Here is a 16,989-nt window from a genome sequence, read left to right as displayed (position 1 = left end):
TGAACTGGGCCAGTGGTACAATTTGTTGAATGTCCTCCACTCTTGTTAGTTTCAGTGGGAGAAAAGGAAGGTAGGCAGCTTGCAGGACTTGTCATAATTATGTTGTCAAGAGTTCTTGTAGCTCTACTTCAGGAAAATAATTTAAATTTGAGCCTTCTCTTCCCGTTTTCATAGGTAGGATTGCACAGGTGCCTCCATTACAAAGACCTGTGCTCAGCTGTTCTGCACTTTGGCACATTTCACCCACCTGTGTCCTGACCCCACCTCCTCCTCCTCATCAACTGTTAAAAAAAAGCGGGGGGGTATGAGGTGGGTGCAGACCCCCAGAGCAGCTCTGCTTTATAAAGCTCTGAAGAGTCAGGGGTGGCCAAAGTACTGGCCTGTGTGCTTGGGAAATGGGGCTGGAGGCCTAAATGCTTTTGTTGTGAGCTGCCAGGAGCTTTGGAGACCCATATAGCTGATGCGACCTTGGTGTGGAGCTTGACTGTCCTGGTAAGCACATGTGATGGGATGGGCTGAGGCAATAGGATAAAGGCAGCCACTGAAAGCTTGTCTTCCCCATCTGAGGGGCTGCTTCATGGGAAGGTGATGGGCTTCCTTCTTTTGGTAAGGTCTGTAGGATCATGACTGCAGTGAGGGAGGATGGTTGGGAGGGTGACAAGTACAGCTGGTGTTTGTGGAAGGACTGCTATCCCCAGTATCGTTCTGCACAAAGTGCAAGGTACTTTGGATGCTTGGGATGTGTGTTGATCAGATGTGATAAGTGAGGCTTGGTTTTCTAGTAAGAGTACAGAATGAGTAAGGAGATTTGAAAAACCAAATAGACATGTCCTGGGTTCATGTGAGTGTTCAGAAGTTATTAAAACCCCACTGATTTCAAGGAATTTCAGGCTCCGCAGTCCCTGTGAATCCATCTGCTGCAGAGCAATCATCTAGTAAGGATGCCTTCACATGTGGCAGCTACCTTTCTGGTTCATTTATGGGTCTTAATCACAGATTGCTGCAGAAAAGTCTATGCTCCAAATAAATTGAGCAGCAGCAGTGCTGGGTTGTTATTCTGTAGTGGTTCAGCACTAGAGGGGGATGTAGCATGTGCTTTCTAGCATGTTTTGTACGGGCCATGCAACAATATTTTACAGCAGTGTTTATGAGGAGGCTGGTCTTCTAATTACTGCCACGAAGATTTTTTTTCTTGGAGGGACAATTTTCTTGCATAGGATAAAAGTGAGGAAGGCTGCCATTTTCCAAGCTGTATAAACTATGCTTGCAGCCAATGAGTTTTTGAAATGTAATGTGTCTTTTGTGCAGAAGCCTCAGAACCTAAGTTGATTTTTAGCTATTTCTTTGTCTGATGTGAGCTAGCACTGCAACAGTAAATAGAGGCTGCTTTTTAGCTGGTCCATAGCTAGCTGGAAGGGCCCAAAATCTGTTCCTCCTGCTGCAGTGACACTTAGCGTGCTGTGCCAGAGGGCTGCAGCTGATCTGTGGCAGTAAGTCCTGTGAGTGGCTGAGGTAAGGCGTGAAGCCAAATCCACCCAGCTTGGCTTGCTCAGAGATTTTCTGCACAGTTCTGTTCTGAGCAAAAATGGCTCTTTGATTTTGCAGACATCCCAGTAATAGAAAACAGTTGTCCACTTCATACACAAGCAAGACATTTAGCAAAAGTGCTGCTACCTCATTGGTATTTTACAAACTTGTACACTGCTAAAGCTAGTTGAATTCCTGTTTTCTCATGTTTTCCTCCTTCTCCTTACCTCTGATGAGCCTTTCAAATTCTGTGTTTTGCCTCATGATGCAGAATTGTGTCGTTGTGGGGACATGACTTGGCAGCGCTTAACTCAGGGAATTTCTCCTGGTGTTTTTGGGTACAGTAACTTGGGAGAAGAGCAATTTTGCTGATGCATACCATACAGATGCACAAACAGAGCTGTGTGGGCGAAGCACTGCTGTACTGCAGCAGGAGGAGCAAATGGCACTTGCTGAAGAAAACTGACTTTTGGGCCAAGGGATAAAGGCTCTCTAATGTGAGTTTTGCTCTGCTTATGGCAAACCTTAGCCCCGTGCCCTCCTCATGCTGTAGATGCTGCACGGGGCTGAGGTTCCCATCTCACACTGAGGGCAACGTTGGCTAGCCAGCAAAGATGTCCCCATTCACATTTCCAAATATGAACTTTTCTTCCCCTACTTACAGAGCCCGTAATTACCTCTTATCCCAGTGCCAGCAATCGTCCATCAGGCATCGTTATTAGCAGAGGGAAAAGAGAAGGAGAGGGAGAGAGAGAGCACCACAAAACTTAATTTAATCACAGCACCCTATGCTCAATTTAACAGACACAACAGCTCCGAATGGGGTCCTGTGCAACGGGAGGGCAGGCGGTGGAGCGTCCCTGGAAAGAATTAATTGTGGATGACAATGTGTAAACAGTGCGGATGAATAGGGCACGCAGGTGTGAGGCACTGGGGCCATCCCGGGGACTTTTTCACACGAATTTCAGCTCCTTCACTGCTGACCTGCTCCTGAAAACGTGATTAGTGTCAGCGTTGGGAAACCATTCAGGGTGTCAGGATTTGGCACATATTAACTAGCCCTGGGGGATAGAGGGGGAGTACCCGGGGGCTATGAAAGGAGGAAGTCTGGCGGGCTGGGGGACTGTTAAAGGGACAGAAAATCCTCGGTGCTGCGAGGTGCTTGGGGGAGGATGGCTGGGAGTTGCAGCAGGATGAGCACTCCGAGGTATCCTAACCCTAACCGAGCTAGGTGGGAAACAAGGCATTGCATCGTGGAATAATTTTCTCCCGTGTCCATCATAAATACTGATGATGTTTATATTACTGACTCTTTCTTGGCTGGGGCTTTTATAGTTCTAGATGCTTTCTCTCGAGAGATGAACAGTCAAAACAAGCAGGAAAATTAATGATGCAGCACCAGGAACAGGAAATATCTCCTGGGTAACATATGGATGTTATTCAGCATGCAAAAATCCCTCTTCATCAATATGTACTCTATATGTAAGGTGATACATACAGACAGGGGGTTGCATAATGGGCCCAATTTACTAAGCATGAGGCTAGGCATTCTTAAATTATGTTTCCTGCTCCAGCCCAGCCCTCTGCATCCAAATACGAGATCTAAGTGCAGAGACCAGTTGAGGTTAGCATTTTTTTTCCCCGCTTAAGAGAGTGATGTACAAGGAAGGACAGCACTTAATGTGGGAGGATAGGCAGTCTTCACATTACAAACTGCATGACCAATATCCCTTCTCAGACGTGGTGCTCAGTGCTACTGAGTGCTACTCAGGCTCTCCCACCAAAATAGCCATTCTTTCAGCTGATGCTGAAAGGCATTTCTTCCTATGAATTGTGTATGTTAGTTCTTTCAAGATGATTCTTTAGTGTCTCTTCTCGCTAAGGTGAATGTGAAATTTTTTTCAGAAGAGTGAATTGTTGCCTCAGACAAATTTTACAATACTTTCAGTTTTAAGGAAAAGGTGTTGCGTTTGTTGTAGTACTGCTCTTTCTCAGCACCTGAGCTCTGTGCAGTGGTGCCTGTGCTTGGCTTGTGGCTGCTCATGCTGTTTTACGGAATCCTCATTAAACAAATTTAAAACAATGTTCTAAGCTGATATTGTGTATGAAATACACTGCTTCAGTGACAAATCCCTCTTTCTTGTAAGATCTCCAATAAGTGCAGGTATTCTAAGGCTTGCTGAGAAATCGGTGCGTGTTGGGACTCTGGGATGTGCCTCAGTGAGTGGAACTGGGCTGGGGTGCAGGTGAAGGAGCTGGGCTGCTGAGCACTGTGACTTTTGCAAATTTGTGGTGCAGGTGGAAAGACCTTCCCAGCTGCAGAAACTCTTGCATATGAGCTTGTTGTGAATGTGGATTGAGTGATGGATTTACTTAGAAAAATCTGAGCAGTGTATATCAGAATTGATATTCCTAAACTATCATGTAGTTCATATTGCTATTCTTCTTACTGCTTTTTCAAGACAAAAGCTGGCCTTTTTCAAGCTTAACTTTTTCAAGTTTAACTCATGGCAGACCCACGTGCTGCCTGAGCCATGCCTTCAAGTCTGTCTTACGTCTGATGAATTCGATGCAAACACTCGTCTTCTTTCAGCTCCCTGCCAGTGTCATTGTAACACTGGAGTTTTCCAAAGCGCTCTTAGATGCAAACTCTAAGTAACTTATTTTCTTTGTAGCAAGACTGGAGGACAAGCTGCATTCAGAAGAGGTTTCAGCGGAGTGCTGGGATGGGAGCTCTAGAAGAGACAAAGCGGTCTCTGCTAGGAAGGCAGAGCTGAGGGCTAATGGCTTCCCTACGCAAGGTCAGGTCTCAGACAAATTCTGGACATGTGAGGGGAAGGACAAATGGGGATATGGTAAAAAGGCTGTGAGAGGACGTTCACTGCTCAATATTCAGGCAAAGGAGAGATGTCTAGCAGCTTTGTCCCCATGGGGTCATTAATCTCTCTAGTTTAGCTGGTCTGCTTGCAAGTTGCACTGGTCTGGCTGCAGCACAGCAATGTGGTGGTATGGCAAAAATCAGTAGGGAGAGGTTATAAAATGCTCAATTTGCTGGTTTATGGGAGATGTGAGTGACAATGAATGAAATGCTGTGGAGCTTCAAGTCAAAATACCTTCCTTTAAGTTAGATATGTGTTGACAAATTCCAGTAAAACTAAAACTGTATCAAACCTTCAGCCAGAGCTCAAGTTATGTAAATGCTGAGTAACTTGCTTCTCTTGACATGTTCTTGAAGTCTGTATTTACAGCTTCTTCTGAGAGTGCTTTCGGAAATGCTAAGCACCGCTTTTCAGGGACAGGCTCTTTGGGTATCCTGCTTCTCCTGACCCATGTCTGCTCTGGGCAGTTCTGATTTCTCAGTGTAATTTATCTTCCTGGAAGACACTTTTATTGGGTGTAGAGCCTGAGCTGAAAGGTGCTCTTCTGTCTCAAGAATTTATCTGTATTAACTGAACCGAAAAACAGAAGAATAGAATGCTACCTGTTATGAGGCAGTTGCTAATGATGCCAGGCCTGCAATAGACACCAACTCAGTGGTGCTGGGATGCCTAGTCTGTCTGTGAGTCCAGGTGTTCACCTGACTTCTGGGTTTCTGACGCTGCTAGCTAGGTTATCTCAGCCCTATCTGCTGTTACTAGCATGGGTACCAGGCCCACTGGCCTGGAGAGGTCCTGTTTCCCAGGATGTCCTTGAGGCTATCCAACTATCTGTATGGTTCAGTAGTTTCTCACATATGTTCCTCTTAACCACTTGAGAAACTCAGATAGCACCACGAGGGCTGGCTGAAGCTTTTTCCAGCTTCTCACAGTATCACCTTTCATATCCAACTGTCCATGCGTCATATCCTGTGATATCCCACAACCTCCTTAAGTTGCTTAGTGTTAGAGCCTAGATGCTTTGCCTGTGGTGCCTTTACCATCCCCAGTCCTCCAGGCTGCAGTGTTATTTGCTTGTAGGTAAGTCATAGGAAGACTATTAGTACACTTATTCGACTATGCAAATCCAAGCCTTCACTGAAATGTCTCTGAGGGCTAAATTTTGAGGACATGCAGAAAGAACGTTAAGGTGGAGGTCACTTCTGAGCGGTTGTATGTTTAGCTTTCCAGTTAATGTGAAAACCCTTAACAGTTTAATAACAAAGAAGGTGGTCGTGAAATGTTTGTGGATGTCCTTGCTTGTTCCTTGGCAAGTCTATGGTATCACCTCTAGTACCCTGAGGGTGGAGGAATAGTTCAGCTTGGTTGTTTCTTTCGCACCTCCAAAAATGTGTGAGTTGTCATTTTGGATCTGCTAAGCGGTGCTGGACATCTGCCCAAACCAAAGCGCTGGACGTGGGAACAGTCAAAGTACTTATGAGATGGACTTCAGGGAGTGGAGGTGAAAGCAGTCAGTGGCAAAGGGGCTGAGCCCTGGTGAGACATTCCTTGGGTCTCTGCCCTTCCCTTGGCTCTCCTGCTCTGCTTTTCTGCTGAGTCTCAGTGGAACTGACTCCTTTCGGTCAGTCCAGGCCAGGGGATGTCTTCTCTACTCAAGGCTGTCAGATAAGATGAGGCCACCTGCAGCTGTGCTGCTGGATGCTGAGGGGACTGTGCCCCAGCGGGCTTTGGTTCAGCAGTGCCCACAGCTCTGCTCTCACCCTCCTGCATCTTTCTCTGCACCCTGGTTCCTGCCAGCAACAGCAGTCCTTTGTCTGATGCAGCTGAGCACTTAATGTCCTGGAGGCTGGAGCACCTGTGTCCTGCAAGGGGGAAGGCAGGGCCTCCACGGGCTGAGCCTTCATCTGTCTTGTGTGTTAGCACCCCAGAGAGAAAGTGTAATAAAGAATGTGTAAAGCCACAGAAGTGACAAATGAGTAGGTAACTCACACCTGAGGTAAGGGTGTCTATTTTAGACCAGAGTTCTCTGCCTTCAAGAATGAAGTGAGGCCATCTCCTAGCTGTCAGAGATGAAACTTTATCCAATCACTGGCTGCAAATGGGTTGCAAAGCAATACTGGTTGATCTTTACGCTGTAGGTTAAACTTTAGTTCTATCAGGACTACAGAATATAAGCGAAGAATTAAATAATATAATTCACATTTAAAAAAAATAAAATGCAAAAGCTGAGAAAACTTTTTTTAAATAGAAGCATATTATTTCAGTGAGGGAAGCACTGAAACACCTACAAAAAGAAATACACAGTAACTTCTGCTCTGCTTAACCACACCAAAGAGCCCTATCCCCTCTGTATTTTGAGCACCTTTGTCTCCTTTCGCATAGATGAGCAGTGAAGTATTTGGCTAGTTCCCAACTGAGATTGCACACCCAGGGTTTTACCAAGCTTCTCCATGCCAGTGGTGCACAAAGCTTTGCCTGCTTTGCAAACACAGGTACCAGTGGGGCGTGCAGCCTTGCTTGGCATGAATGCTCGGCCTCAAAAACTTGGGTGGTTGGTTGTTGGTGGCCAGGCTCTGGGATGGCTGCAGGAAATTTGGCTTAAATTGTTTTGTGAAAAATGTATGGGAGTCAGTCCTCTGACAGTATGTACATATGTGCTATTCCTGTTCTGCTCTGCCAGCTAACTCACCTTATTAAAGAAAGAAGCAACTTCTTTTCTGATTCATGGTGGCTGACAATGCATCTCCATCTTTGTTCAGGGGAGATCACTACTGCAGGCAAACAGAGATTATGTTCTATAGAGGACCTGCTGACTTACACAGGTATTCAGGAGCCAAAGACAAAAAGAGACCAATGCCAACATCTGACTGCAGTGGTATTGCCAGATCCAAGTAGGTCTACAGGGCACCACCGGTAGGAGCCTCTGTTCCGGAGGCCAGATGGAAGGAACATCTGGGCTCATCCAGTCATCAGAGGTCACCCTCCCTTAGTTAAATGAGATGTGTTGCACTTCTAAGCAGAGAATGGCTGTCTTGCTGCTCATGGTGGAGAGCAGTGAGGTTCTGTGCAGCCGGCCAATCCTCACCCTATAAGGCTGGTGTCACTGTTGCATCCCTGCCCTTTCCCCAACCTGCTGCTGAGGGAGAAGAAGGCCTCTGACTCTGTTGGAGTGGCATGGGAGTGCGTTCCTCTACAGCCCAGGAGCTTTTCTGTATACCCTTGTGAGCCAAGTGGCTCAGGGTGTCTCACAGGCAAATTATAGCCCCTGGCTGGCCACCGATCTGCCCCAGGAAGTCCTCTCATTAAGTGTAGCTGCAGGTGCTGTGGGGGCTCCTGTTTCCCCAGCAGAGGTGGGGGCAGCCTTTGGCAGAGCTGTCATACATGAGGGACTCTTGCATCTACTTTCAGTGCAGCTAGGGAATGTCTGAGAATTTGGGAAGTGTTTCTATACATGCATGGGAGGAGTGCTTGTATACAAATATATGTCTTATGTGGCTGTATTCCTTTCAACTGATCCAGTAATCCTACTGAAGTGAATGGTAGTAGGTAAAGCCTACTCAAGGGAGTGACGTTTTGCGTGAGCCTTGCGTTTCAACAGGCTGCGGCATTTCTCCCACCTCCTATATTTATATTACACAGTAAGCAAACACTGCATGTGTTCTGGCTCCCTAGCAATGCAAGGAACACATCTCTGTCAGTGTTCCCTGCAGCCTCGGTACCCTAGGAATTGAATAGCAAGCAGCTGTGCTGGGAGGTTTTTGCATCAGCCCCACAAACTGAGCTCTCTCCTCCTGTTCTGCTCCATCCCCAGTGTGCATTACACTTGCCCCAGCTTTGCAGAGATAATTTGCACTCTCCTAGTTCATTAGCTGCTACCCCCTCCTGTCTGTGGGCAAAAAAAAGCCCTTACTGTTCAAAAGAACACATGCAGCAATCATTAATGCTGACCCTAATTGTGCCAATTCAAACTACTCAATAGCTCTAATTAAAACCTCTCTTGTGCAGGGCACTGAACAGTAACAAAACTGTCACCCGGAACAATCAAATCATGGAGTTAAGAATTTTTTTTCCCTGTTGTGTTCAAATGTTGTTGGTGCTGTCAGAGGGTCATCTAAACGGATTAAGTAGTGGCTTTTGTAGGCTGTGAAGGCGGAGAATATCTAAAAACAACCCATATATTTGGGTCACAGTTTGAAATCAGAAGACCCCAACTCTTTTCCAGGTCTCCTTTCATCCACTTTACCCACCCCCATGGAGCAAGCAACACCTGCAAAGTAGACAGGCTCTTGGTTATGAGACACATGGATACCACAAGTCAACTTAAACATCTGCAAAGTAGGGGGGGCGGAGGGAGGAAAGCCCAGGCGTTCCTATCCCTGCAACCTTGTTTCTCAGGGTCTCTGACTACACTTTCCTGTGCACCATAAATAACTCTCCAATTACATTAATTGGTTGCATATTTGTTGACACAGGGGTGGACAAGGGTAGGTTATGGTGGGAGGATTTTTGCTTTCAGTGCAATTTTATACTACTTTCTTCAGATGTCCCTTAATCCCCAGTCTCCCCTCCCCCATAATTTAGGATTCTCATGTCTTCCAGAATAACTTTATAAGCGTGTGGGTGGGAGAGGGGGGAGAAAGAGCGTTAAAATTCATTTGATGGTACCCATGCACACACATCTGTTCTGCCGTGTTTCCCCAGCAAAGTCTATCAATCAAAAGCAAAAGGTTGATATATATCAGAGTAGGATATTTCAAAATGCTGGTTGCAGGCAATTGCTGGAAGGTTTTTTTCCTGCCCTGAGTTTCTGACAGGGATCAGGAGGAACACATGTATGCCTGTATTTTTTTTTTTGTATTTTTTTTTTATTTTTATTTTATTTTATTTTATTTTTTAGCACATAGCAAAATTAAGAGCAAAAGCATTAGTTACCGCAACTTTGGTATCAGCATCTTTTCCTCTGTTTGTTGTGGAATGTGTTCTGAAGCCCAAATCTGGGAATGCAAGAGCTTGAAAATGCCGTGAGCGCTTCTCTATCTGTGGCTGTAGCTGCGATCATGGCAGGCACAGATGCTGACTGCACTGTGTGGCTCTGGGTTCGACCCACGGCCTCCCAGTATTTGGTGTGGGCTACTCAAGTGAGTCTTTCCTTCCAGTGCCTCCTTGGCTCACTTGCTTTTGCTAGCAGCAATCAGAATTGCAGTAAAAAAGTTCACGGTGTGCTATGTTTCATCTTTCCTCCTTTCATCTCCCCTGAACCACTGTCCCAGCTGAGTATTGGGAGTAGGATGATACCCGTAGAGCCCTGGCAGTCTGCCTCTTCAAACAGCCTGAGTACTTTCTGTTAGAAACCACCTTCGTTGTTTCTTGTTCCGAGCGGCTGCGCGCTGTTACAACATTGCCTTGTCTCAGCGGTGAAGCAGTTTCATTTAGTGATGGGCAGAATAGCCCACATTTATAGTACAGCTTGACTCAGCCTTGAAGTATTTTGCTTTGGTTAGCAACTAAGCGCAAAATCTTGATGTATAAACACACAAACACACGTTCGTTATGTATAGAAGCAATGGGACAAAACTTAAAAATGTTCACTTGGAAGTGAACAGTCTCTTTCTGTGCAAAATCATGGCAAAGATTGCCATCTGAACAGATACTTCAGAGGGTACGATTGACTTTCCCCAGTTTCTCCCAGACCCTGTGGGTTCCAGCCCAAGGGCCAGCTCTTCTCTAGACATGGAGGTGCTACAACAGAACATGCAGTGATGCTGGCCCTTTTCTGTCTTCATGCCATCAAAGCAGGATCACAAAGCTAATTTTCAGAAGTAACGTGCTCTCACAATGAGATGAGAAGGAATGGGTGGCACTGTTAGGTAGCATCCACACGAGTGCTTTTCAGAGCAAGGTCTATCCAGCAGTAGCACTGAAGAGAAGAGTAAGAAGAAGACGTCTTTGATGGTTTTACTATCTGTCAGGGGCCGTGGGAGATAGCTGTACTGCTAATCTCGGGCAATCACATTGCACAACATACACATGAGGTTCTTACAGATCTTGACACTTGCTCAGGAGGGGGAAATGAGGCATTGAGAGGCTTCTTGATTGGCTCCAGGTCCTTTCAACAAGCCAGCAGTCAGTCTGAGAACAAACCCTGGGATCTCAGCATCATCTCTAGCCTCTGGAAAGCATCACCTCTTTTTCTGAGCTGCCTCTTGCCTGTACTCATATGAGAAGCTCTGTCCCTCCCTTATTAGTGAGCTGAGATTAGAAAATTTCAGTAAAACATGTTCTAGTATAGATTCCCATCACTTTCTGTATGGATCTCCCATGGTCTCCCTCTGCCCTTCCATTCTCATTCCTTGTCCCCATTTTCTAGGCAGCAGTGCTGGAGCCTATCCTCTCAACTAAGCTGCTGCGCTTTAATTTTCAACAGGCCCCTGTTGCTCTTGCACCTTGTGTGTGGTCTTTGAATGTTATGTGGCTCCGCAGCTGGGAATAGTGAGTGGGTGGGCAATTTAAAACAGAAAAGACTCTGTATCAGCTCAGGGCTGAGGTTTGAACTCTGCTCAGCTTTGGATACATGTTGCTGGTTCTCAAGGCTGTGATTTAAGTGCAGTTTTGCTGGTGTCGGTATGAAGCCTAAATCAGTGCTAAAAAAACTGGTTGGAAAGAAAAAACAAACTTTGCCTGTCTGATAACAAGCGTTACTCTTGGCCCTGATGGAAAAACTGTAGGATCAAGGCTTCTTAGGCTTATATCCTGCTGTTTTGTCACCCATTTGGCTCCCCAGTTCAGAAGAAAAAGAATGTCTAACATGAAACCAAGGCTTCTCTGCTGAAGTATGTTTCTGGGATGCTTTCATGCCATTTAAGACACAGTTCTGATTTTGAGTTTACTGATGATAAGGATTGTTGGTGGAGGAGGGTAGATGAGTAGCTATAAAGCTGTGACACAAAATACCTGAATCTATTTGTCTAAACATCTCTCTAATGAGACAAACAACTGTGCCCAAGTGACCAAAAAAAAAATTAAAAAAATACCTAATATCATGACTCACTGAATTCACAGGGCCTGATCCTTAGCTGCTTCTTCCTCCTTTTCCTGCTGTTTGCCCCACTGGGGGATCACACGGAGTGAAGTATGCCCTGACGTGATCCCTTCCCACTTCTTTTATACTTTGAATGGTGAACCCACTCCATGTGGGCAGCTAGATCTCACACAGGAAAGATTCACCACTCGCTCTCCTTGGCATTTGCAGCCCAGAGTACCCAGTCCTCAAAATTTCATGCTGAGGTATTTCTTTCCCCACCCACTTTCTGTCTATCCCACCCAGGTAGACAGGATGAGCAGAAAGAATCCTTGCCTTGATAAGATTGATAAATGAGGTTGGAACAGAGTTCCTCACTTCTGGAGTCCATATGGAGTCCAACCCAACTTCAATCTCATAGCTGACTCAAAAATAAAAAATAATAATAAAAAAAAAAAAATTGGCAAGTGCCTAAGTACTTTTAAAGATTATAAAGGTTAAAGATATGGTCGATTGGCATTCCTTTTAGAGCCTGAAGTGATATTACATTTACTTCACAAAATTCAAATAAGTGCGCAGTGAACATTAGAAATCTGGGGATGGATTATTAGAAGATTCATTTAATTTTCCAGTGGCACATAAATATCAATGTTTTAAAATTGCTGCACTGGCCTCACATGGATTCTCAACATTATACCCTAGAATTTGCAAAAACTTCAGTAGGAGAAATGGCTAAAAAAGAACATCCCTATTTTCAAGTACTTGGCAAGTTACGTACTAATACCAGTCAGGTCACTGTGGGGGTTCCATCCTTAAAATAGATATGTGCTTCAGGACTGTGAAAAATACTACTGCAGCTCAAATGGAACCTCAGTGCATCTTGCACTTAGTTGCATTCCTTTTTATTTATTTATTTATTTATTTATTTATTTATTGCATAATAAGACTGGCATATGGTCAGCGACCTGTTCTGATGGTGGTGGAATAACAAAAGGATGTGAAGGTATGGCTGGGGAGTATGAGCTGACAGATGGGATCTGGTAAGAGGGGAAGGTTTGGCAGTGATAGGGAATGACCAGGAGAACTATTAGCTATTTGCTGGCAAATCAAAGAATCCTAGCCAGGACTCATTTGATATACTTTCCGGAGACAAGATCCACACAGAATTGCTATGTAAAGTATAATGAATAAAGTAGTGGACTTTAGATGACTTTCATGGAAAAATACTTGCTGTCTTGTCATGTTTTTAGTAAAGCTCTTTGTTCATATATTAGTGAGTATTTTGCCAAGAGTTTCAAGGATGAAAAGTCCAACAGAATGCTTACTGACAGGGTTTCTGTTACAATCAGACATGCAGATAATTAGCCTTCAGAAGAAGTTGAGAGTCTTGTTGTTGATATAATCCAGCAAGTCCACCCCAAGACATGTTAGCAGCAACGTACTTCTACAAGGTGTAGCAGCCGTGCTAACAGTGGGATGGTACTGCAACACTGCCATGTGCTGGGACTTGAGTACTTCCAAATCCAGTAATTTTTTTTTTCTTTTTTTTTTTTTTTAATTTCCAGACTCATATACCAAAGGGTCATATTCTCTCTTTCCACTATCTCAGTATTCAACCCGTGTTGAGATAGTTGGGGAAATGATAACCTACCTCACAGGTAGGTTACCGCACAGACTGTCATCCGGTGGCTTCTATTCCAACCTGTGTAGGCTCATGGGCATGCTCAAATGTGGCTCTTCAGTCTTTATTCCAGACTGCCTTTATGGAGATTTGCAGAGGTTCAGTGTAAAAGAGAAGAATTTTTCGCTGCTGCAGGGTCTCAGCAACCTTGCCCTGACAGGAATGGACAATTCTTGAAATATTATTACTCAGACTATTTGATACAAATAGTGTACAAAAATATAGCTCTAAATTCTGCATTGTTACAACTAACAACAAATCAAACTGTTGCAGCAAACCCCTCATATTCCTCTTTACTTCTTTTTGACAAAAAGGAGCTAAATTGAGGCCTGCTGTAGAAGTGATTGTAACATCCGTAGACTTAGGGTAGAACCAGTAGCATTAGTTTGATTCCCTAAATGCAGTTAGTTCGTATGCATTCTTTACTGAAAATGTGAGTAATCATTTCAGCTAAGCATCTGCAGGAGAGGATATATTCTTTGATGGAAGCTGTGGCAGGCAGATCCCGTGACAGTTCTGTTGTGGTGCCAATACTGCTCAAAATAGGACAGCAATCTTCTGAACCTTGTCCGAGGACAAGACGTGTAGAAGCAAAGGCAAATAATCGTGGCAATCAAATGTTTCTCCCTGAACAGTTGTCAAGACCACCAATATATACATCTTGTGCCACGGGTTCGTGGCAGTGCATGTGATATGCGTGCACTATGGCAACAAGATATTAATCACCAACACACATGGGCACGTGTTGGGATAAATCTTCAGCAGTGCAAGCTGTAGGCTGTATCTGCTGCATGCAACAAGCCCCAACGGTACCGGTCTCAGTGCTACCTCCAGCAGCATCACGTAGCTGAATTCATTACAGTTGGGCTCACATCTGGCTCGGCAGCATCTGAATGTTGGGTCTGGCCCTCTGTTGCCTGGACATGAAGAACAACGTCTCATTCTGTGCCCCTCTCTCTTTGTAGTTTTCAGTTAATCACCCTAGGCAAGTTCTTTGCTGGTGAGACACCCCATGACTGAGGTGGCACTGTGCCAGCACAGTGCTCGGCACTGCAGCCTCAGGGTGATGGCAGGGAGAAGTCCAAGCACAAGAGACGCTGGGTGCCTCAACAATAGCCTCCTCTTGGCTCATCAGCATGGCATCTCTGCCATGCCACTGGTGGCCAAGGCAGGCACATCCTACATACCAGGTTAGCTGAAGAGCTTAATTTCCAGCAGTTAATGTGATTTGCCACTGAACAAAGTGAGTTACTCTCTCTGCTGGTGCCTCTAATGTGTGACTGAATGTCCTCCTGGATGGCTCTTGGGTTCAGTACTGCTGAGTGACATTTAATGGTTGTGTAGGCAGGCTGTGGAGTCCCTTCAGCTCTAGTTTTTTGCACTAATGCAGTTACTCTCCACAGAGAAAGTATGTGTCCTTATAGAGAAACAGCTGGTTATGGGAATATTTGTCAAGGCTGATGCATGCTTCATGGTTATATACAGCTTTGCCTACAAAGTCGTCGAAGCATTCAGTTACTGGGGATTTCTGGCCCTCTCTGCAACTCCTACTAGCTGTTTGACATGGCTGTTGTCAAGGCCATGCAGGCATTGAAACCTAGGTGTCCAGTATGGCTGGTACTCTCTATTAGAAATAAGGAGAAATATCACTTCTTTTCATTAAGATAATGAACATTTAGCAGAGAAGTCCTGGTGTCCATGGGTTTATCTGTGAAAAATATACCAAAGAAATACAGCCAGATTTAAAGTGCAAGTAGTAAAGAGTACATGAGGACATCACAAGTAGATGAGATGCAAATAAAGCTCCCTACAAATTGGAGAGGGGGTTGCAGGCAAGTGAGATATTGTTACTTGGACTGGAATTTAACCAAGACTCAACTCTGAGGTGATTCAGTATTTGATGCTGTGGTTGGATCCCCACGTCAACAAAACTATGCTAGATTCTGCCTCTTTCCACAGGTGCCAGGTGTGCAGTGGTATAACTTGTCCATGAGGACACTCAGATTTCCCAGCTCTCCTCCACCTCTTCCCCTCAAAGTCTCTGCTCATGTCATGTGGAATGGCAGAATTTCAGGTGTGCATCAGAGAGACTTTGAAATGGAAAATCAGAGGATACCGCAGGCCATGCTGAAGCAGAGCTGCCAAAGTTTTGGACCAGGAGAGCAAAGAGTGGTGAGGGCTAGGACTAACGTACACCAGTAGGCTTGTGTGGGGTGCTCTGTTTGCAGCTCCAGAGAGATCAGCAAGCCAAGAATAATGAATATTGGCAGAGATCCGTGTGAGTAACAAACGACTTATCCTGCCTAGGCTAGTGACAAAATGTTGCATACTGACATTTTAAAATACATATTTAAAAAAAAAGAAAAAAGAAAAAAAGGAAAGATTAAAGCAACCGCTATAGCTAAACACTCTGCTTTGCTCTGATAAGATGCCAGAATTATATGACTTCTGCTGTGTAACGAGGTTCTTGGTGTGGGCGTAGCAGCCCCTCCCCATACCTAGCGGATACACTCTAGGGAATTTTTACAAGTGTAAGTATTGGCTCTGGTATGGCCATTGAGTAAGGAAAACTAAATATGTTGTATGAAGAAACTATATGTCTTGTGTTTCCAAAAGAGCGGGAGGAGACTGTCCCAGCCTGCAACCAAACCCATGCTTGTCATTTAAAAATGAACAACTGGATGCAAATGCAGGGATTCCTGAGGAATATCTGTCCCTCAACTGTCAGATGGACAGGGGCTTGGCACTGTCCTCCACCACTGCCCAGGGTCTCCAAATACTGCCAGTTTCCATCACACGTCTCCAAGTACAGCCAGATTCCATTGCACTGCCACAGCACTGCTTCTCTCATCAGCTGATCCATCAGACTTGCATTGAGGGCAGGATCCAGCCTCTTCAGGCAACTCTTACTTTTGCCCAGGTCTTGCCCACAGATGCAGCTCCATTTTCCCTGGTCCTGCCCCAGGGCTGCACCTACGTGCTGTTATGTGATGCATCACCCATGCTTCCCATTGAGTTCCTGGCTGTGCAGGGACAAGCTGAGTCCCACATGCAGCCTGAAAGGGCTTGGTGTCTTGAGAGACACCAGAACTGACCTCAGGATAGTTTTCTACGTATCAGGTCTGTAACTGAGAGCTGGATCACATCACCTTTCGCATAAGGCCTATAGGTAGTCCTAGGCAATACAGAGCAATGGTGAGTGTGGTCTGGTGTTGCTGTGCTTGGGAAAGCAGTGAGGCTCTTCAGGGGCAGATTGCCTGTGTCGGTGAGTGAGTCATGCCCTGAACCCCTTGCAGAGAAGTTCTCTTCTCTGACCTGGTGGGATCGCATCTGGAGTACTGTGTCCAGTTTTGGGCTCCCCAGTGTGAGAGGGAATTTCTACAAAGTCTAGCAGTGGGTCATAAAGATGATGAGGGGCTTGGAGCATCTCTCTTACAAGGAAATGCTGAGAGCTGGGACCGTTCAGCTGGGAGAAGACAAGGCTGAGAGGGAGGGGATCTTATCAATGCTTTACAGATATTTAATGAGCAGAAGTCAAGAGGATGGGGCCGGGTTCTTTTTGGTGGTGCCAACTGACAGGACAAGAGGTGATGGGCACAAACTGGAGCACAGGAAATTTCGTATGAACACGAGTAAAAACAAACAATTTTACTGTGAAGGTTTAGAGCACGAGATCAAGCTGCCCAGGGAGGTTGTGGTCTCCTCCTCCGGAGATATTCAAAATTCGCCTGGGCGCTTTCCTGTGCGACCTGCTGTAGGGGACCCGCTTTAGCAGGCAGGGGTTGGACTGGGTGACCTCCAGAGGTTCCTACGATTCTGTGATTTCCCCGGCAGCCTTAAGCCGAGAAGGTGGCAGCGGCCGGTGAGCGGCCCCGGCTGCAGCGCTG

General features: G+C 45.5%; 1 protein-coding gene across 1 annotated transcript in view; it reads left to right on the top strand.

Annotated features, from left to right (window-relative positions):
• Positions 1 to 304: 304 nt before the first annotated feature.
• The window catches only part of SMOC1 (SPARC related modular calcium binding 1), a 142,043-nt gene continuing 125,358 nt past the window's right edge, over positions 305 to 16,989 (top strand). The window contains exons 1-2 of the mRNA XM_031553635.1: positions 305 to 309; positions 348 to 492. Of these exons, the coding sequence (XP_031409495.1) occupies positions 305 to 309; positions 348 to 492 (150 nt within the window). The remainder of the gene's footprint in view (positions 310 to 347; positions 493 to 16,989) is intronic.

The sequence above is a fragment of the Meleagris gallopavo genome, chromosome 5 (assembly GCF_000146605.3).
Source record: "Meleagris gallopavo isolate NT-WF06-2002-E0010 breed Aviagen turkey brand Nicholas breeding stock chromosome 5, Turkey_5.1, whole genome shotgun sequence".
Taxonomy (NCBI): domain Eukaryota; kingdom Metazoa; phylum Chordata; class Aves; order Galliformes; family Phasianidae; genus Meleagris; species Meleagris gallopavo.
The sequence above is the reverse complement of the archived record's forward strand: the minus strand, read 5'-3'. Positions and strand labels throughout refer to the sequence as shown.